The sequence below is a fragment of the Pinus tabuliformis genome, chromosome X (genome assembly GCF_031772625.1).
Source record: "Pinus tabuliformis cultivar Carrire ecotype Pingquan chromosome X, CPIR1, whole genome shotgun sequence".
In the NCBI taxonomy this organism is placed as follows: domain Eukaryota; kingdom Viridiplantae; phylum Streptophyta; class Pinopsida; order Pinales; family Pinaceae; genus Pinus; species Pinus tabuliformis.
Genome location: NC_142308.1, coordinates 1,065,905,596 through 1,065,924,886, shown reverse-complemented (window position 1 = coordinate 1,065,924,886; position 19,291 = coordinate 1,065,905,596). Strand labels below are relative to the sequence as shown.

General features: G+C 33.8%; 1 protein-coding gene across 1 annotated transcript; it reads left to right on the top strand.

Annotated features, from left to right (window-relative positions):
* The first annotated feature begins 14,794 nt into the window (after positions 1-14,794).
* Positions 14,795-17,841, top strand: LOC149143499 (uncharacterized). Its single transcript, XM_089451849.1, has 2 exons — positions 14,795-17,348; positions 17,468-17,841. Exons 1-2 carry the CDS (start codon positions 14,795-14,797, stop codon positions 17,839-17,841), a joined length of 2,928 nt encoding a protein of 975 aa, XP_089307975.1.
* Positions 17,842-19,291: the final 1,450 nt, after the last annotated feature.

Sequence of the window (19,291 nt, the reverse complement as noted above, 5' to 3'; positions counted from 1 at the left end):
AAAACTTACCAATAAGATTCTAATCAAGCACAAAAAATAAAAGGTATTTTCTCTTCAGATCAAGAAAAACAACAAACCCATTACGTATATTGTTCCATGATGAGAATCCTCTTAACGATATTTATGAGCCATTGTTGTAACAGAAAATAGGCCAAAGCATTGTAACATGCAATGAATACTTTTCTCCTTCTTGCAAAGATATACAAATCTATTTCAAAACAATGAATGAAAAAATGTAAGCCCATGAATCACACAAGGCAAAAAATACTATATCCATTTGTGGAGATCACATGTTCTTTTCACTTTGTATTTGATAACGCCTAACTTTGGTACAAGATCCTTGAGACATTACATTGTCTAATCATTTTGCAATTCGATAATGTGCAATGCATAAGATGCATTACATTGTTTACAAAAGCATACATCAAATGATGTCATAAAAAAGTCAAAAAAGAGTTGCAAATTAACAAGCATACCTTATTAATATGGAGATGCCATATCAAAAAGGAGGGATTGAAGGTGGGACATTTTGTTTGCAATGAGAAACCATAATATTCAAAGTGAACATACAAGAGTGGTCCTTTCTAACTAGAAGCATTGTTGATTATTTCCAATGCAAAAATTGTTCAAGCCAAACATAGAGCTTAGTGTCACTTCGAGTAGATACGTTGCATAATCATTATGCACCTTTTCCATTAGATGAACATAACAATAGGTACAATGTACACTATAAAATACCACCAATAGGAACAACCTCCTTGCATATGGAACATGGATCTATGCCAGCAAATGAACATAGGCATCAAGATACATTGCAATGTACCATGGTTCCAATGGAAACACATAAAAAATAAGATCAATATCCATAGATTAAAACAACCACTGTGTTTAGAAACAAAAAACCATCAACAATAATGCAAAGAAAAATTGCAAACTCAACATTGTTGCTTGTCCAATAAATATCCCTTGACAATTTACCTAGCCAAGATAGAAGACACACTTGAAAAGAAATGTCCAATATGTAAACAACTACAATTTCAAAAGAATATGGTAAACATTGGACAAGACATAGAACAAACATATGTAGATTTATCTGATAGCCATAAAATTATTTTTACAAGAGTAATATGCAAAGTTTGCAAAAGAGCACCTCAAAATGGAAAATTGCCACAATTTTTTGTTCCAGAGAGGATTAGATGGAACAAAGCATTACAAATTGTAACCACACTCTTATAACTTGAAGAAAATCTCGTTGCATTGAGAATTGCATTTGCACAAATAAGAAAATGAGGCTATAAATGATCACAAATGGGATTAACATACATGATTATCAATGTTCCTATCCAAATAGACATTGTCCAAAATATATTGCCACAATATATGAAGGACACAACATAACAATAGGTACAATGTACACTATAAAATACCACCAATAGGAACAACCTCCTTGCATATGGAACATGGATCTATGCCAGCAAATGAACATAGGCATCAAGATACATTGCAATGTACCATGGTTCCAATGGAAACACATAAAAAATAAGATCAATATCCATAGATTAAAACAACCACTGTGTTTAGAAACAAAAAACCATCAACAATAATGCAAAGAAAAATTGCAAACTCAACATTGTTGCTTGTCCAATAAATATCCCTTGACAATTTACCTAGCCAAGATAGAAGACACACTTGAAAAGAAATGTCCAATATGTAAACAACTACAATTTCAAAAGAATATGGTAAACATTGGACAAGACATAGAACAAACATATGTAGATTTATCTGATAGCCATAAAATTATTTTTACAAGAGTAATATGCAAAGTTTGCAAAAGAGCACCTCAAAATGGAAAATTGCCACAATTTTTTGTTCCAGAGAGGATTAGATGGAACAAAGCATTATAAATTGTAACCACACTCTTAGAACTTGAAGAAAATCTCGTTGCATTGAGAATTGCATTTGCACAAATAAGAAAATGAGGCTATAAATGATCACAAATGGGATTAACATACATGATTATCAATGTTCCTATCCAAATAGACATTGTCCAAAATATATTGCCACAATATATGAAGGACACAACAACAACCATTGTATAAATTGAAAATATAATTGGAATATAAAAATAAATTTCAAATATGAAAATTTTGCATGCACAATGTTATGAAGGAATTAAGAGAATGTATTCTTGATACCTTTATAAAGTTGAAAACATAAGCATAAATAGAGATTAGAATAACATTCTACAATCAACTGCTTTAAATACTCTAACTAAAGATATAGACATTGAAGACAAAAATGAAACAACCAAGGACTCAGAGAATGAAACACCAACTAAAATGTTGTTACATGGATACATAGGGTCCCAATGCATCCATGATTTGTAAGACAAGTTGATTGAGGTCGCACTAGCTGTAGGAAAATGGCCCCTTGGAAGTTTTAGAGAAAAATATTGAGAGGACATGAAATTTACATACCTTTTCTTTGGAGACCCATGTGATAGTGACATTGTAGAAATATTCCACTACCAAAAAATTGTGTAACGGGAAATAATGCACTATAGTGCTAATTTCTCTTACCACACAACTAATTTGTTTTTCAAAACATTGTGATTAATAATTGAAAATTTATTTTCATGCACTTTAATAAAAATTAGAAAAGGAAAATTAAAAGGAACAAAGTTATGAGCCAAAGATGTTAAATACAATCCCAACTTGGACAAGATTCTTGGAAGTGACATTAGTTACATGGATTTCAAACACATAAGAATTTCTCCTGATTTCTTGCAATAAATAAAGAAAAATATATTTTCCAACTTTCTTTGTCACATTTACAAGTGCTAAACATCATTGGGATCCATTAGTTAGCACATTGACCAAATTACATGACAAAAGAAGAACAACAAAACATATTGAAACAATAGAAGACTATAATGTGGATTATCTAATAAGGAAAAATGCACTAACATGTAGTAATTATTATATGCATAGAATGAATGCATTAAAGAAAATGATATCTCAAGATAAAACATTCTTTGGAAACAAAGTAGATTACGACTTTGTAATTAAGTTTTGAAATAGAGTAAGCGAACATGAACATGGGTTGATATGGGTAGAAAATGCACCAATATATGGAGCCAATAGTAATAGTGACATTGAAAACTTTGGTGATAGTTATTTGGCTTGTAACATAGATCACCTTGATCCAGAGCTTGCAAAAATACATCATACAAAAAGTTGTAAAAAGAGAAAGAGCTCACATTGTAGATACAATTTTCCAATGTCACCCATGAGAAGCACAAAAGTACTTGAACTAATTGACTTAGTGAATGACAGAATGAACAAAAAGTAAATTTATTATATGATATCATGTAAAACAAAAAATATGATAGAAATAGTACTTTTGACAACTTTTTGGATGATATGGATATAAATGAAGATGATTACATCATAATAATACAAAGTACATTGAAACAACTTATACTTTTACAGGAACGAAAACCTTCTAACATTTGGAACAATAACTTTGTAAAGAACATGCCACAATTGTGGAATGAAAATACTTATGCCCAATTTGTACTTAATGCATATGCAACTGCATCATATTGCACATATTACATGAAAAAAGTTATCAGATTGATGACAAATTCACTTAAAATGACAAGAAGAGGACATGAAAAGAGAAAAGTAAGTGCTATTGAAATGGTACATTCATTGGGAAATGCTTTACTTAATATGCAACAAATATCAGCACCACAAGCAGTTCATATAACACTTTCTCTACCATTGAATCATAGTTCATGAGAATGCATATTTATAAATACGGGACCAATAGATGAATGCACATTTATCCTCAAACCATCACTCTTGCTAAGATGGGAAATGACAATTTCGAAAATGTCACGTGCAATTCCATTATTTATTATTACATTTCTAGACCTGGTGCTATAAAGCACGTATGTCTTGCTGAATTTGCATCAAGGTACAACAAAAATGCACACCCATTACAAAAATAAGGAAACTAAAGGTAATATGATTGAACAAATACAAGAAGCACATTGCTTATGAAAACTTTTGCACGGAAAAGCTTTTGCTATGTCCCATTTGAAAAAATTGAGAATGCATTGAAACAAAACTTGGAACCATGGGAAGCCACTTACATATTACATGAAAAATAAATGAATCTAATTCACATATAACATCAACCCACTATGGGGAATTCTAGAGAATGCAAATCACGAAATCTAGAACAATACCATGAATTCTCGTAATAAAATAATAATAAAAAAAGAAAACCTTTGAACATCTCAGCGAAAAATATGATTTGGAAATAGACTTGCAATGTTCCCATCAATATGAAAGAAAAATACAATTGAATATTGGATTCCATTTTTCTGAACATCCATTTCTACTTGAGAAGGTTGAATATCGCAAGATAAGAAGAATGATCAATAGGGAGCAGAAAGCAATTATCAAATACATTTCAATGAAAAAAAAATTAACATGGACAAACCATTGTATCTATTTCTAACTGGAAGAGCCAGAACTAACAAAACATTCACAACAAAAGAAATATTCTAAATGCTCATATGATTTTCTGATGCACACTATTCAATTGATCCTTTGAAACCAAAGGGATTGGTACTAGCATTCACAGGAAAAGGTGCATATAATGCAGGTGGAACAATTGTCCATTCTGCACTTCTCATGCCTTTTAACAAGTCTTCCCCTACACCACTTAGAAATGAAACACTAGATGCACTCGAAAAACTTTACCAAGAATTGAGACTAGTTTTCATTGATGAAGTTTCCCTTCTAGGAATTCATTTCTTGTTTTGCATTGATGATCGAATGAGAAACATTAAACATGTCCAAACAAAATAATTTGGAAATGTTGACATTATATTTTGTGGCGACCTCTATCAAGCACATCCTATACAAGACTCCATAATATTTAAAAAACCTATTCTGAACAAACAACTAGTCTCATATGAATTTCGAAAAGAAAATGTAAAATTCTATGAATTGCATATTACAATGCATCAAACAGATGATAAATTTATCTCAATCTTAAATAGAATGCAAATAAACACTTAAGCAAAAAATGATTTGATATATTTGAAAAAAAAAATTGTTAGGCTTGCACCTATTGGCCCTACTTTCCCCTCTCTCTTTTATAAAAATAAAGATGTTGCTTTGCACAACAAGAAAATGTTTCCTATTGTTCCCATTGATGAAATTGCCATCAATGCAATTGACCAAGAAGAATAAAACCATGACGTTTTTCCTTCACATAAACATACAAAAACATTTCCTCTAGAAATAGTCATGAAATTAAATATGTTAGATGAAATCTGTGCTAGCAATTATGATTCACAAGATGGCCTTGTCAATGAAGCATCATTAAAGCCTATACAAGAACAAATGATATTGATTTCATATGGATCAATTTTTTCGATATAAACATAGGAGATTTCCAAGAAAGAAAATTGGCTAGATTATATAGTGAAGGCATTTCCAAAGATTGGATCCCTATATTCCAAAAAGAAAAGCCAATAACACCTCAACAAAGACATGCTATATCAAAATACGAAATCAATTCCATGTTCAATTAACATGTGCACGCACAATACATAGGTCATAAGGCCTCACACTAGACAACATTGCATTTGATCCTACTGGAAAACAGACTCATGGATTAGTCTACACAGCCTTGTCTCATGTTAGGAACATGCAATCTTTGTTCCTGTTAAAACCTTTATAGAAAAAGAAACTTCAAAGTTAAACAAAAATAGCAACTAAAATGGACCGTCTACGACAAAATGCAACATGGGAATTGGATTACAAATATCAGTCTTTGCACACACATCCATGCACATCATTTTTGTCTTTAAACACTCGTAACCTAGAAACCCATATCAACGATGTACTCGATGACTATGATTTAATGGACGCTGACATTTTGTGTTTACAAGAGACACATTTGAAACAAAATACACTGCAACAAAATTTCAAAACCTTCACTTGCATATCTAACCATAGTAAATATGGGTTATTGATATGCTTCAAACAAAACATAACAATCCTTGAACATATGAAATTTGAACAAGATAATGTAGAAGCATAGATAACAAACATCATTCTACAGGGAATGCAGATCAAAATTGTCACTATCTATGTAGCACCCTATGCTACATTGCCAAATATACTAAGTATTATTGAAGAAACATTGTACAATATATCTATTGGTGAACCAATACTCATTGTAGGATATTTCAATGTTAACATGCGTCAAAGAAACAATAGAACAAAAACACTAATAGACTATATGCATAGCCACAATCTTCATTTCCTTCTAGATACAAATTCCTATTTGCACACATCACTCATTGATCATGTATGGTCTAACATAAAACATAGCTACAAGATCTACAAGATAGATACATATTGGTCAAACCATGACACAATTTGTTTCATAATGGACCATATATATGAAAATGAACCATAAAACATTTTGAACACTTTCCATATTTGCAACTAGGTCATTTTCCCCCTTTTTGTTTACATTGAAGCTTAACCATTTACTATTGTCCTTTTGCAACCATCCATTGAATGCATATGCAAAGAAAGATTCTAATGCAATTTCCTTTCTAATATAGAAGTAAAATGGATCAAAGATGCAATGAGCAAAAATCAAAAAGGTAATTATTTAGAAATATCATCTCTACTTGTCTTTTGTCCCTTATTTTTATATATATAATAGTTAGGGTTTATCCATTATTACTAATTACATTTTTCTTCCCATTATCATTTGCATTGTAACAAAAATATTGCAGTTTTGAACAACAACAAAACCACCATATCAGAACAAGGAAAATAACTATATAAAGAAGCAGGAAGACAAGTCAATCTATGTAAATTACTTATGTGCATCTGTCACATCTGCCATATGTGCATTTTTCACATCTGCCATATACATATCAACATTGTCTCATTGTAATTGACTCTAATTTGCATGATTTGTGCAAAGCCCAAATGCATTGCAAATGATTCTGATATTAATTGAAGAACTGGACATCCGCAAATATTAGAAAATATTTCATGGTGATGCCATGGTAGTATACACCACATTTTCGGACAAAGCAATAAAAAGTCTTCAAATAATGCATTCTGATTTGACTGATCAACAAGGATTGATGACAGTCACAATGGTTGTTCCAAGTGACCTAATTGAAAAACATGGTTAAAATATATTCTTAGGAAAAGAAATTGCAGTCACAAATTTACAAATTGCACCAAAACAAAACTATGACTATGGTTATTTTTACCGCATTCTGTTGCAAGACAACACAAGTACGGTATAAAACATTAACACGGTTTGTGTAGAATAAAAATTTGTTCCCAATTCAACAAAAAAAACAATTGCAAAAAATCATAGAAACATTCCCAATTGCAACAGCTGCAACACTTGTAACAACAGTGCAAAAAGTTGAGATGCAATATACATTGCAAATTAAAGACAAAAGCTCTAAAGAGGAAAATGCATCGGTAACATGCTCATCCTTGCACCACTCATCCATTAGTCTTACACATTTCATCTTATTGTGTATATGCAATTTGAAAAATTACATTGTTTTTTGGGTTCTTTCTACTACAGCTACAGTTATTCGAAAACGAAAACTTTGCACCTATCTAGAATGAAATGGAACAATGGTTGCAAAGTGGATATATTTCACCTATGCTCTTCAAAAATGTAACAAAAAGAAAATAAATGAAGGAAAAGAAATGTGTACAACGCATGCCACATTCATTACGCATTTGAATATTGAGATACAACAAGACCTCAAAAAAATAATTGACAAACAGATTCAGGTAACTTCATACTCAGTAACCTACTTATGTTTCATATGACAATTACTTATTTTTCATTACAAATTTGTTAACTAGTCTTCTTCTCTAAAAGCTGCAAGGAATACTTGTCATTGCAAATGCACACTCAACATTATTTGAACATGTTTGTGCAGTATGCAGTTTCCCAATGTCAACATCTATAATGATAGAAGATCTTCCAATATTTTGTTTTAAGTGCAAACAAAAAGCCTGTTTTCTCTTTCTACATTTTATCAATTACAGTATAAGAACTCTCGATAACAACATTATACAAATTTTTTTTAGAAATAGGCTAGTTCTAAAGCAATTACTACCCGAATTAGCTAATATGTCTTACCAAGAATACCTGCAGAAAAAAAAAAAAAAAAAAAAAAAAAGCAACAATTTATATGCTCTGGAATTTATAGATACATGGTCTTTTCACTCTCAATGGAAACAATGAGATTCCAGATGTTGACAACAAACAAAATAGAATAACCCAATGTTCCAATTAACAACTTTCTCTTCTCTCCTCAAGTATGATCCTATTTCTCTCACCTTTAGTTTTTAGTCATATACAAAATGCTCAATTTTCTATTTATGCAAACATTAGAACTTTGTACCATTTTTTCCTCATGTAGGGATGATAAAACTGCTAAAACAATACACTAGCTTATTATAGACCTTAAATGTCAATGCTAAAGGAACAATGAACATCACTATGTTCAGCCAAAAAAAAATTCATACTGTAAAACATTCATGTCAAGCAGATGAATTCCCTTTTTTGCTCATAGTGACAAAAATGTTTTGAAACACTGTCTGCAAATTTTTTTTTCCTATCCTGCTATGTGTCAATTTCGATTTTTGCCAACTAAATAGTTTTATAAGCATTGAATTATGTTTGGTCAAATTTTTTTGAAAAAACTCCAGTGCAAACTATTGCTATACTCTAGTCTCTTTTTTTAAGCATTGAATTCTATTTAGTCAATGGTGTTGTAATTTGTTACATTATGCTATCAATTTGAATGAATTTTATCATGTAATTTTAAATCTCCATATGGGAATCACAACTGTGACATATTAGCAAACATATCTCCTATCCATGTACCAAATCTCAAAACATGAATGCAAACAAAAACATAACAAAAAATAGGTATCCTAGTCATGTCTTAGATAACATAGCATCATTGAATATTAAGTCTTAGGATGGGAATGGGAATAGGTACATAATAGGAAGCAGGTCTGTGAGCCATGTTTCCAAGACTGAATATCAAAAATTGGCCTCCTTACCACAATAAATGAACTGACCCATATACATACCCTTGGCTACGATGAAAATCTCCTTTTGGTTCCTGTAGTGGAAGGGGTTCCTGAAAGTCACCCTCAAAAGAGGGGCACCCCACCTTTGGTAATGGATATCATTAGAGACAATGCCTTGATGTAGCCATTACACTCTTCGTAGTCAAGGTTGCCAAAGTGTGCAGGTCCCTTCCTGTGGTGCCTGTGGGATCTGAACACTGACCTCGCTCTGTTCCTTTCTGCTTTGATCACCCTTTCTTCGAAGGTCCCTTCCTGTGGTTCTTGTGGGATCTTAACATCATCCCCACTCCCTTCCTCTCTTCTCTAATCACCATTCCCATCGCTACACTATACTACTATAGTTTCCTCTCCAACCCTCCCTCCCCCGATATAGAAAAAACCTAATGCAAGAATCACAAGCATCATCTAGCCTAGCATTATGAGCCCACTAAACATACTGGCCCTTTCCACCATACGCATCAAAATTATTAACAATTTGAAAAGTATCATGATTCCATGGCGCCTAGCTTCTATAATTACAAAGTCCAATGCCTACAACCACTTTCCATTGAATTATGACTTTGTTGAAGAACCAAAAAAAATCAAAGATGTATTTTAGATTGTGAGTGCACACCTTTGAAATGTAGTATGAATAGTTTCAATGAAATAGAAAAATTGGTCTCTTGAAGAAATAATGCATTACTCTTTGTACTATGTAATCATCTACCAAAGTCTAGTGTTGAATGCTAGACCTCCAGTCAAATCAAAGCTATATTGAAAGAGATTATAAGCTCTTTCAAAATGCAGTCTGAGATGCAAAAAGTAGTTAATTTGTGGTATGTGGCTATTAAAATAAAAATAGAATTTGTATCTACATTAAACTTTATGACAATCGCAAGAAGGTTTTTTTTTTTTTAATGCGTTATATATAATGATATAAATTTGATCATTTTCTCAATGGTATGCCAAAAATTGTAAATATTTTTACATGAGTCTATGTTGTCTGGCGTTTGGAAATTATATTTCATATAACGAAACCATAGCTTTAGCTCGTGCTATTGTTGCATGGGCCAAGTTTGTGGTTTCATGCCAACAAAAAGAAAAATAAGGGATTTATGTCAATGTGTTTTACTAGAAATAAATTAAATTTCCTATAGGTAATTTTGTGTGAATGTGCTTTACCAAGTTTCATAAATTAAAAATCTTGTTGCAAATCCAATTAAAACCTCTTGCTTGTTAATTTTACAAAGCTTATGTAACTCCTGTAATCAATTAGAACATGATAAAAACCAGACGGGGCATGATAAGAACATGAATAATAAGTTGAAGGACTTGAGCAATGAAATATCTAGGTCTAACACAACAAATATTGGACACGAGGATTATACGTGATAGAAAGAACGGAAAGTTGTGCTTGTCACAAGAAAAATATATTGAAAAGGTGTTGTACATGTTCAATATGAAGGATGCCAGATTGGTTGGTACACCCTTAGCATCACACTTTAAACTTATTGTTGATTTGTGCCCTTATGGTGACAAGAAGAAGGAGGAAATGAGCAAATTCCCTTATGCTTCATCCATTGGTAGCTTGATGTATAGCATGGTATGTACTCGTCCAGATATTGCACATTCAATGGGAGCAGTGAGCAGGTTCCTTGTAAATCCAAACAAAGAACAATGGCAAGCAAGTGAAGTGGATTTTGATGTATCTCAAAGGTACTATTAATTATTGTTTATCTTTTGGTAAAATAATGTTATTCTTAAAGGATATACAGATGCAAACATGGTTGGAGATGTAGATACTAGAAAGTACACCAATGGTTATTTATGTACTTTTACAGGAGCAACAATATCTTGGATGCCAAAATTGCAGAAATTAGTGGCCCTCTCCACAACCGATGCAGAATACATCATTGCCACAGAAGCTTGCAAATAGATGTTGTGGATGAAAATATTTTTAGGAGAGTTGGGACTAAAACAAGATAAATATTTGTTGCATTGTGATAGTGAGAGTGTTATTGATTTAACAAAAAACCTAGCATACCATTCTAAGACAAAGTGCATTGTTGTTCGATATAATTGGATCTGTGAAGTGTTAAATGATGTGTTACTACAATTGGAGAAAATACACACTATAAAAAATCTAGATAAACCTATATGGGTTTGAAACACATCGATCATAAAATTTGGGGATAAACATGTATGGGTTCGAAACACGTCAATCATAAAATTTTGATGTGATTTATTCGAAAGAGTTATGCTTTAATCATGATTCACAAAAACCTCCATTTTGAGAAGAGAAAACAAATTTTGGGGATAAGCTTGTATGGGTTCGAAACACATCGATCATAAAATTTTGATGTGATTTATTCTAAAGAGTTATGCTTTAATCATGATTCACAGAAACCTCCATTTTGAGAAGAGAAAACATTGTCAAAAACATTCAACTCAAGCTTCTATTTGGTCTCAAGTAGGAGATTGTTAGGAATGAGATCAAATCAAGTCAAAGTTGTTAGTACCCATGGTATTATAATGAAATATTTGTATATATAGGGGTCTGAGTAAAAAAAGGAAATGTATAGGTGAGAAAGAATGAAGTGAATGAAATGTATAAAGATTTTCATTGTGGTAATCAAAATCTACTAAACCCTTTCCCGTGGTTTTTCCCCAAAATGGGGTTTTCTACGAAATGGTGTTCTATGTTTAAGTAATTTTTTAAGGTTATTTCTTGTCTCAATACATGAAATTTTTTATTTTTGAGTTACAAAATTTTTCTGTCGTCTTTTATTAACATTTTTTTATTATCTAATTTTCATAATGGTTTTTTTTTTCCATTTTTCAATATTACTACCAACTTTATTATCAAACTTCTTAAAAAAATGACATTGTCATAATATAAACACACATCCAAGATATATTGTTGTTGTTTTTTCCAAATACTTTGTATTCCTATCTATTGCAAATTACTATTAATATGTATGTTGCATATTACTAACAATATGTATTTGCAAAATTATATGGGAATAGATTGACATGATTTCAATGCACATGTAAATTATATTAAACAAAACATGTTTGATGTCAAATAATTAAAATCTACAATTATAATTAGTTACAATGAATTTTTATTCTATTATCATTGAAGATTCAATTATTAAATTAAGCAACAAAGAAAATACTAGCTATATGTTGTTTTATTATAATAATTTATCCCTAAAGTGAATAAATTATTCTTATCTCTTATAAAACATTGGGTTAGCAAAGCACTCAAATGTTTTGAAATTATTTTATTATAATAATTTGTTTACTTAGATAAGGTTATTCATTTATTTCATATAAAAACATTGAACGAGGAATATATTAAAATATTTATAAAACCAAGTCAAGACTAGTAAACAATTTTTCCACAAAGAGAGAAATTTTTCACAATGGTCTTTGTGGATATAATTTGTTTGACCATGACTAGTCACTGTAATTCAATAACTGTAAAACTCCATAGAAAAGTCAAGACCAGTCAAGATTTTTTGTTTTCATGGCGATTAATTCGGTATCATGGCATGCCCAAACATCCACTGACTATCTGAAAATGTAATTTTTTTATAATACGACAATAAATATATATATATATATATATATATATATATATAATGTAAAAAGAAGCCAAACCTCGCCGAAATACCAAGCAGCCATGGCTCGCTCAAGCTTTTTCCCCTCCTTCCAATCCAAATTGCTGAGAGCTCTCCTCCTCTTCTTCACTCTCTGCCTACTTGTACTTCAATGCAATGCCATCTCTGACGATGGAAAAATACTCATTCGCATAAAAGAGAGGGATTGGACTGACAAACATAATGTTTCGAGCAACTGGAATTCCTCTGATGAAAATCCGTGTGGTTGGATTGGAGTATTTTGTAATATTCCATTCAATGTCGTTACTAAAGTTAATCTCTCTAACACTTTCATTGCGGGACGCTTGACTTCTGCTATATGGGCCCTTCAAAATCTGACGGATTTGATACTGCAATCCAACCGTTTCGAAGGTCCATTTCCCGATGGACTGTTGGCTTGCAAGCATTTGAAGACGTTGGATTTGTCATCCAACCTGTTCGGTGGAAAGTTGCCGCATCACATCCATGACTTGGGTGAGTTGGGCAATTTCTACTTGGACGATACCAATTTCTCTGGAGATATTCCTCAAGGCTTCGGCCAGCTGAGCAGCATGCGTCTTTTGGACTTTTCAAGTAATCAGCTGAATGGAAGGATTCCTGAAACAATTGCAAATCTGAGTCATTTGGGTAACCTCTATTTGTCGGAGAACAGCTTCACGGGGTCTGTCCCTGCACAGCTAGGAATGCTTGCTAACTTGACAAGCTCGGATCTTTCAAGTAACAAGCTTACCGGGTTGTTGCCACAGGATTTGGGTACGCATTCTCCTGTTTCAGAAAATAATCTCAATGGTCCTCTGCCTAGAAACATGTGCAAGGAAGAAATCTTTATGGTTTGGCAATATTCTCAAACACTTTCAATGGGAGTGTGGAGTCCTTAGACTTTTGCAGCAGCAGTCTGCTATTCGCCCAACTCTATCAAAATCAGCTAAGTGGTGAGGTTCCTTTGGCGTTATGGAGCTCCCAAATACTTGTACAGTTGAAGATTTATACAAATAAGTTTGAAGGCCACATTGCTGTACAGATTGGTGGAGCAAAGGAGCTGCAAAGGTTAGAGATGGCCAACAATCGGTTCAGTGGAATAATTCCGCCACATATCGGGGCAGCTGAGCAATCTCGTTAACTTTAGTGTAAGCAATAACAAACTGTGGGGGCCTCTTCCTCAGGAGCTTATACGCTTGCCTTCAGTGAATAGCATCGAGTTTGACCACAATTTGCTGTCTGGGGAAATGCCAAAAGGGAATATCTCGTTGGGACAGCTTACTCTACTCAATCTTGCCTACAACCGGTTAAAAGGGGAAATTCCAGCGTGGCTGGGCTCTGTTTCAAATTTAGACATCCTGGGACCTCGACTTGTCAAACAACCTATTTGTAGGGGGAATTCCTCCTGAACTGGGGCAACTGAGGTTAGGCACATTCAATGTCTCTGACAACCACTTGTCAGGCTCAATTCCAAGCATTTTCCAGGGTATGGCCTATAAAGATAGCTTTCTTGGCAATCCAGACCTACGTGGTGATCTCGCTTTCCAGTATAGGTTAAGATTATGTTCTTCAAAGAAGAGAGATTTACATCATTATTTGCCTATATTTTTAGTCTCATTTATTTCTTATAAAAACATTGAACGAGGAAAACATTAAAATATTTATAAAACCAAGTCAGGATCATTAAACAAATTTTCCACAAAGGGAGAACTTTTTCACAATGGTCTTTGTGGAAATAATTTGTTTGACCATGACAAGTCACTGTAATTCAATAACCGTACAACTCCATAGAAAAGTCAAGACCAGTAATTCATGGCGATTAATTCGGTATCATCGCATGCCCAAACATCCACTGAGTATCTGAAAATGTAATTTCTTTTTATAATACGACAAAATATATATATATATATCTATATCTATATATATATATATATATATAATGTAAAAAGAAGCCCAAGCTCACCGAAATACCACCCCGCAACCATGGCTCGCTCAGGCTTGTTGCAGTCCTTCCGATCCAAATTGCTGAGAGCTCTCCTCCTCTTCTTCACTCTCTGCCTACTTGCGCTTCAATGCAATGCCATCTCTGACGAAGGAAAAATACTCCTTCGCATAAAAGAGAGGGATTGGACTGACAAACATAATGTTTTGAGCAACTGGAATTCCTCTGATGAAAATCCGTGTGGTTGGGTTGGAGTATTTTGTAATATTCCATTCAGTGTCGTTACTAAAGTTAATCTCTCTAACACTTTCATTACGGGACGCTTGACTTCTGCTATATGCGCCCTTCAAAATCTGACGGATTTGATACTGCAATCCAACCATTTCGATGGTCCATTTCCCGATGGACTGTTGGCTTGCAAGCATTTGAAGACGTTGGATTTGTCATCCAACCTGTTCGGCGGAAAGTTGCCGCATCACATCCATGAATTGGGTGAGTTGCGCAATTTGTACTTGGACGATAACAACTTCTCTGGAGATATTCCTCAAGGCTTCGGCATGTTACCCAAATTGGAGAAACTGTCTCTAACTAATAATCACTTGACTGGATCAATTCCTGCTGTTCTTGGCAATTTGACGCACCTGCTGCAGCTATGGCTGAAAAACTGCAGTCTGGAAGGGAAAATCCCTTCTTCGTTGGGTAATTTAACGGAGCTGGAGAGCTTCGATCTTTCTGAGAATCATTTGTGGGGTAATATCCCTGCCAGTTTGATGAGGTTGACCAAGATGAGAGAACTGCATCTTTGGAAAAACCAGCTGTCGGGACAAATACCGCACAATATTGGCCAGCTAAGCAGCATACGTGTTCTGGACTTTTCAAGTAATCAGCTGAATGGAAGGATTCCTGAAACAATTGGAAATCTGAGTCATTTGGGTAACCTGGCTTTGTGGGAAAACAGACTCACGGGGTTTGTCCCTGCACAGCTAGGAATGCTCGCTAACTTGACAAGCTTGAATCTTTCAAGTAACAAGCTTACCGGGTTGTTGCCACGGGATTTGGGCACACATTCTCCTATTTGGTTTCTTGATGTTTCAGAAAATAATCTCAGTGGCCCTCTGCCTAGAAACCTGTGCAAGGGAAGAAATCTTTATGGTTTGGCTATATTCTCAAACAATTTCACTGGGAGCTTGGAGTCCTTAGACGCTTGCAGTAGCAGTCTGCTATTCGTCCAACTCTATCAAAATCAGCTAAGTGGCGAGGTTCCTTTGGCGTTATGGAGCTCTCAAATACTTGTGCAGTTGATGATTTATACAAATAAGTTTGAAGGCCACATTCCTGTAGAGATTGGTGGAGCAAAGGAGCTGCAAAGGTTAGAAATGGCCAACAATCGGTTCAGTGGAATCATTCCGCCACATATCGGGCAGCTGAGGAATCTCGTTAACTTTAGCGCAAGCAATAACAAACTGCAGGGGCCTCTTCCTGAGGAGCTTTTCCGCTTGCCTTCAGTGAATAGCATCGAGCTTGACCACAATTTGCTGTCTGGGGAAATGCCAAAAGGGAATATCTCGTTGGGACAGCTAACTATACTCAATCTGGCCAACAACCGGTTAAAGGGGGAAATTCCAGCATGGTTAGGCTCCGTGTCAAATTTACACATTCTAGACCTGTCAAACAATCTACTTGTGGGGGGAATTCCTCCTGAATTGGGGCAAATATGCACATTCAATGTATCTGGTAACCACTTGTCAGGCTCTATTCCAAACATTTTCCAGGGTATGGCCTATAAAGATCGCTTTCTTGGCAATCCAGACCTATGTGGTGATCGGGCTTTCCAGTACAGGTTAAGATTATGTTCTTCAAAGAAGAGAGATTTTCATCATTATTTGCCTATATTTTTAGTCTCAATAGCAATGGCAATTATATTGTTTTTGTGTTTCATTAACAATAGTAGAGTGAGAACTTTGTTTGTGGGAAAGCCAACCAGCTCAACGTTGGGATGGGAAGTGACATATTTTCACTATGGCTTGGAACTGAGAGAGGGATACATCCTCCAGCAGTTGACGGAGGAGAATGTGATTGGGTCTGGAGGGTCTGGAAAAGTGTACAAGGTCACTCTGCGGAACGGGCAGGAGGTGGCTGTGAAGAAGATTATGAAAAACAAAAAAGAATTTGAAGCAGAGGTTGAGACCCTGGGTTTGATCAGACATGCCAACATCTTAAAGCTCCTGTGTTGTATCACAAATGCAGAATCGGATTTCAAGTTATTGGTATTTGAGTACATACCAAATGGAAGTCTGTTCGAGTGCCTTCATGGAGGATCAGAATCCATGGGCGCACTATTGGAGTGGCCAGTGCGACAAAAGATTGTAGTTGGTGTAGCTCGTGGGCTGTTCTATTTGCATAATAATTGCAGTCCTCCAATATTGCATAGAGATGTGAAATCGAGTAATATATTGCTGGACTCAGAGTTTGGAGCCAAGATTGCCGATTTTGGTGTAGCAAGGAGAATATTACCTCATCATCATCCGTTAGAGTGTGGAGGGGATGGTTTGACAATTTCTGGTTTCACCGGTTCTCATGGTTACATTGCTCCAGGTAAAGTATAGTGTGCTATTCCGAAAAACGAAGTTTGTTTTCTTAGATGCAATTCAAGTAATATAAGTAATATTCACTGATCAAACAAAATAAGTATTGGTATTGGTATTGATGTGCAGAGTACTGCATGGGTTTGAAGGTGAACGAAAAGAGTGATGTATACAGCTTTGGGGTGGTGATTCTGGAGCTTGTAACTGGAAAGAGAGCGACAGGCGAAGTGGAATATGGAGTAAGTCTTGACATCGTGGGATGGATCCGTAGCAAAATAATGAGCAGAGAGCGGGAGGAGTGGGAAGTGGTCCTGCAGCAAGAGGAGGAGCAAGGGATATTGGACTGCCGAATTCTACAAGCTGAAGATGGTAGTAGTCGTTGTAGAGAGCAAATGCTGTGTATGTTGCGAATTGGGTTAATGTGTACAAGCAACCTGCCAAATCAGCGGCCATCCATGAGACAAGTGTTGGAAATGTTGCAGTCCATATACAACATGTCATGAACAACTAACACAATAACTATATTTTCTATCTTTTTTCTTTCCTTTTAATGGAACAAATTTGTAAGAACCTATGGCTACGCTGCCTCCTGAGCATGTTTTCTTTCTTTTTTATTGCAATAGTGATTGTCATGTCATATTTTTCCCAGAGGAGTTATGAGAGGTAGAGCTTCTTATCAAGATTTTGATATTTCCATTGCGAGTAGGTGGACTTATCCATTGTAACGGTCTCCAAAGACATCTTTAAAATAAAATTGAGTATATTATTGCTTGAAATTGTGAATGGGGTTTGTTTAAGTAAGAAAGATCTTAAAATTGCATTGTGATTGGATAAAATCTTAGTCCATCGACTACGCAAAAGAAAACAAAGTGCCGCCAAATCTACCAATCTCTACAAGTGATCTATTTCATGGTTACGATTAACTTTATACAAAGACTAGGTTAGTAAAGACTAGGTTAGTTAAGTTGGTTGAGTTTGTATCTTTCTAATAAGGAAATTCTGGGTAAAATTTTCTGGACAATTTTAGGGTCAGGCCCTGCTCATTTAGCTCGCAGATAAATCTCTGAGTTTGATCTGCCATCGCATGTAAATAAACCACATTTGAAAAAAAAAACCTTATACAAAGACTTCATTGTCAAAATATTAAGGCCATGGTGTTAAGGATAAAAATATTAGCAGAGTCTATAGGGTTAAGCATAAGTATTAGCACGGCTACTGAAATTGTGATGGTTGAATTTTTTTTATTATTTCTATTTTTATGAATTATAATTTTTTCATAATATTTTCAATTTAAAGTGACTTATTATTATATTAAAAATATATTTTACAATTATATATATATATTAATAAAAATAAAACACATATATAGATATATGTATTTTAATTTAAACAATATTAGTTAGTCATATTTCTTAATTTTTTGGTGATACATTAAAAATATAATATTTTATTAGTTGTTTTTATTTTTGTGATGAAATTTTTATCTTTATTATTGTTTTGTTTCATTAAGTTATATTTAAGCTAAGCAGCAAGGTACTTAGCTACTATGTAGCCGTTGTTATTTTTGCATCAAATAAATGTGAAAAAATAATTAAATGTGATAAAGATAAACAATTTGATTGATTTAATTCCTGTTATTAAGTATCTCGTCAATAAAGAAATCACAAGGTGAAATTGTATGTTCGTTTATTTTTAATATGCAAAATGCAAAACCATATATTCAATAAAATATTTATATATATTATATTTTGTTATAAATATAAAAATTGTGAATTGTTGTAATGTTTTTTTATTTTTATGTTGATAATGTAAGAGGATATAAACAATATGAAAGTAAATTTCATCTGTTTTTAATCTTTAAAATTTTAATATTTGAAATCTATTTACAAAATAATCTCGCCCATATTCATATTCTTCACCTAAAACTGTTCCTATACCTTTATTACGTACGCG

Coding starts and splice junctions, on each gene's coding strand:
- LOC149143499 (XM_089451849.1), top strand. CDS start 14,795: ATGGCTCGCTCAGGCTTGTTGCAGTCCTTCCGATCCAAATTGCTGAGA. Junction 17,349..17,467: donor TCATGGTTACATTGCTCCAG/GTAAAGTATAGT, acceptor ATTGATGTGCAG/AGTACTGCATGGGTTTGAAG.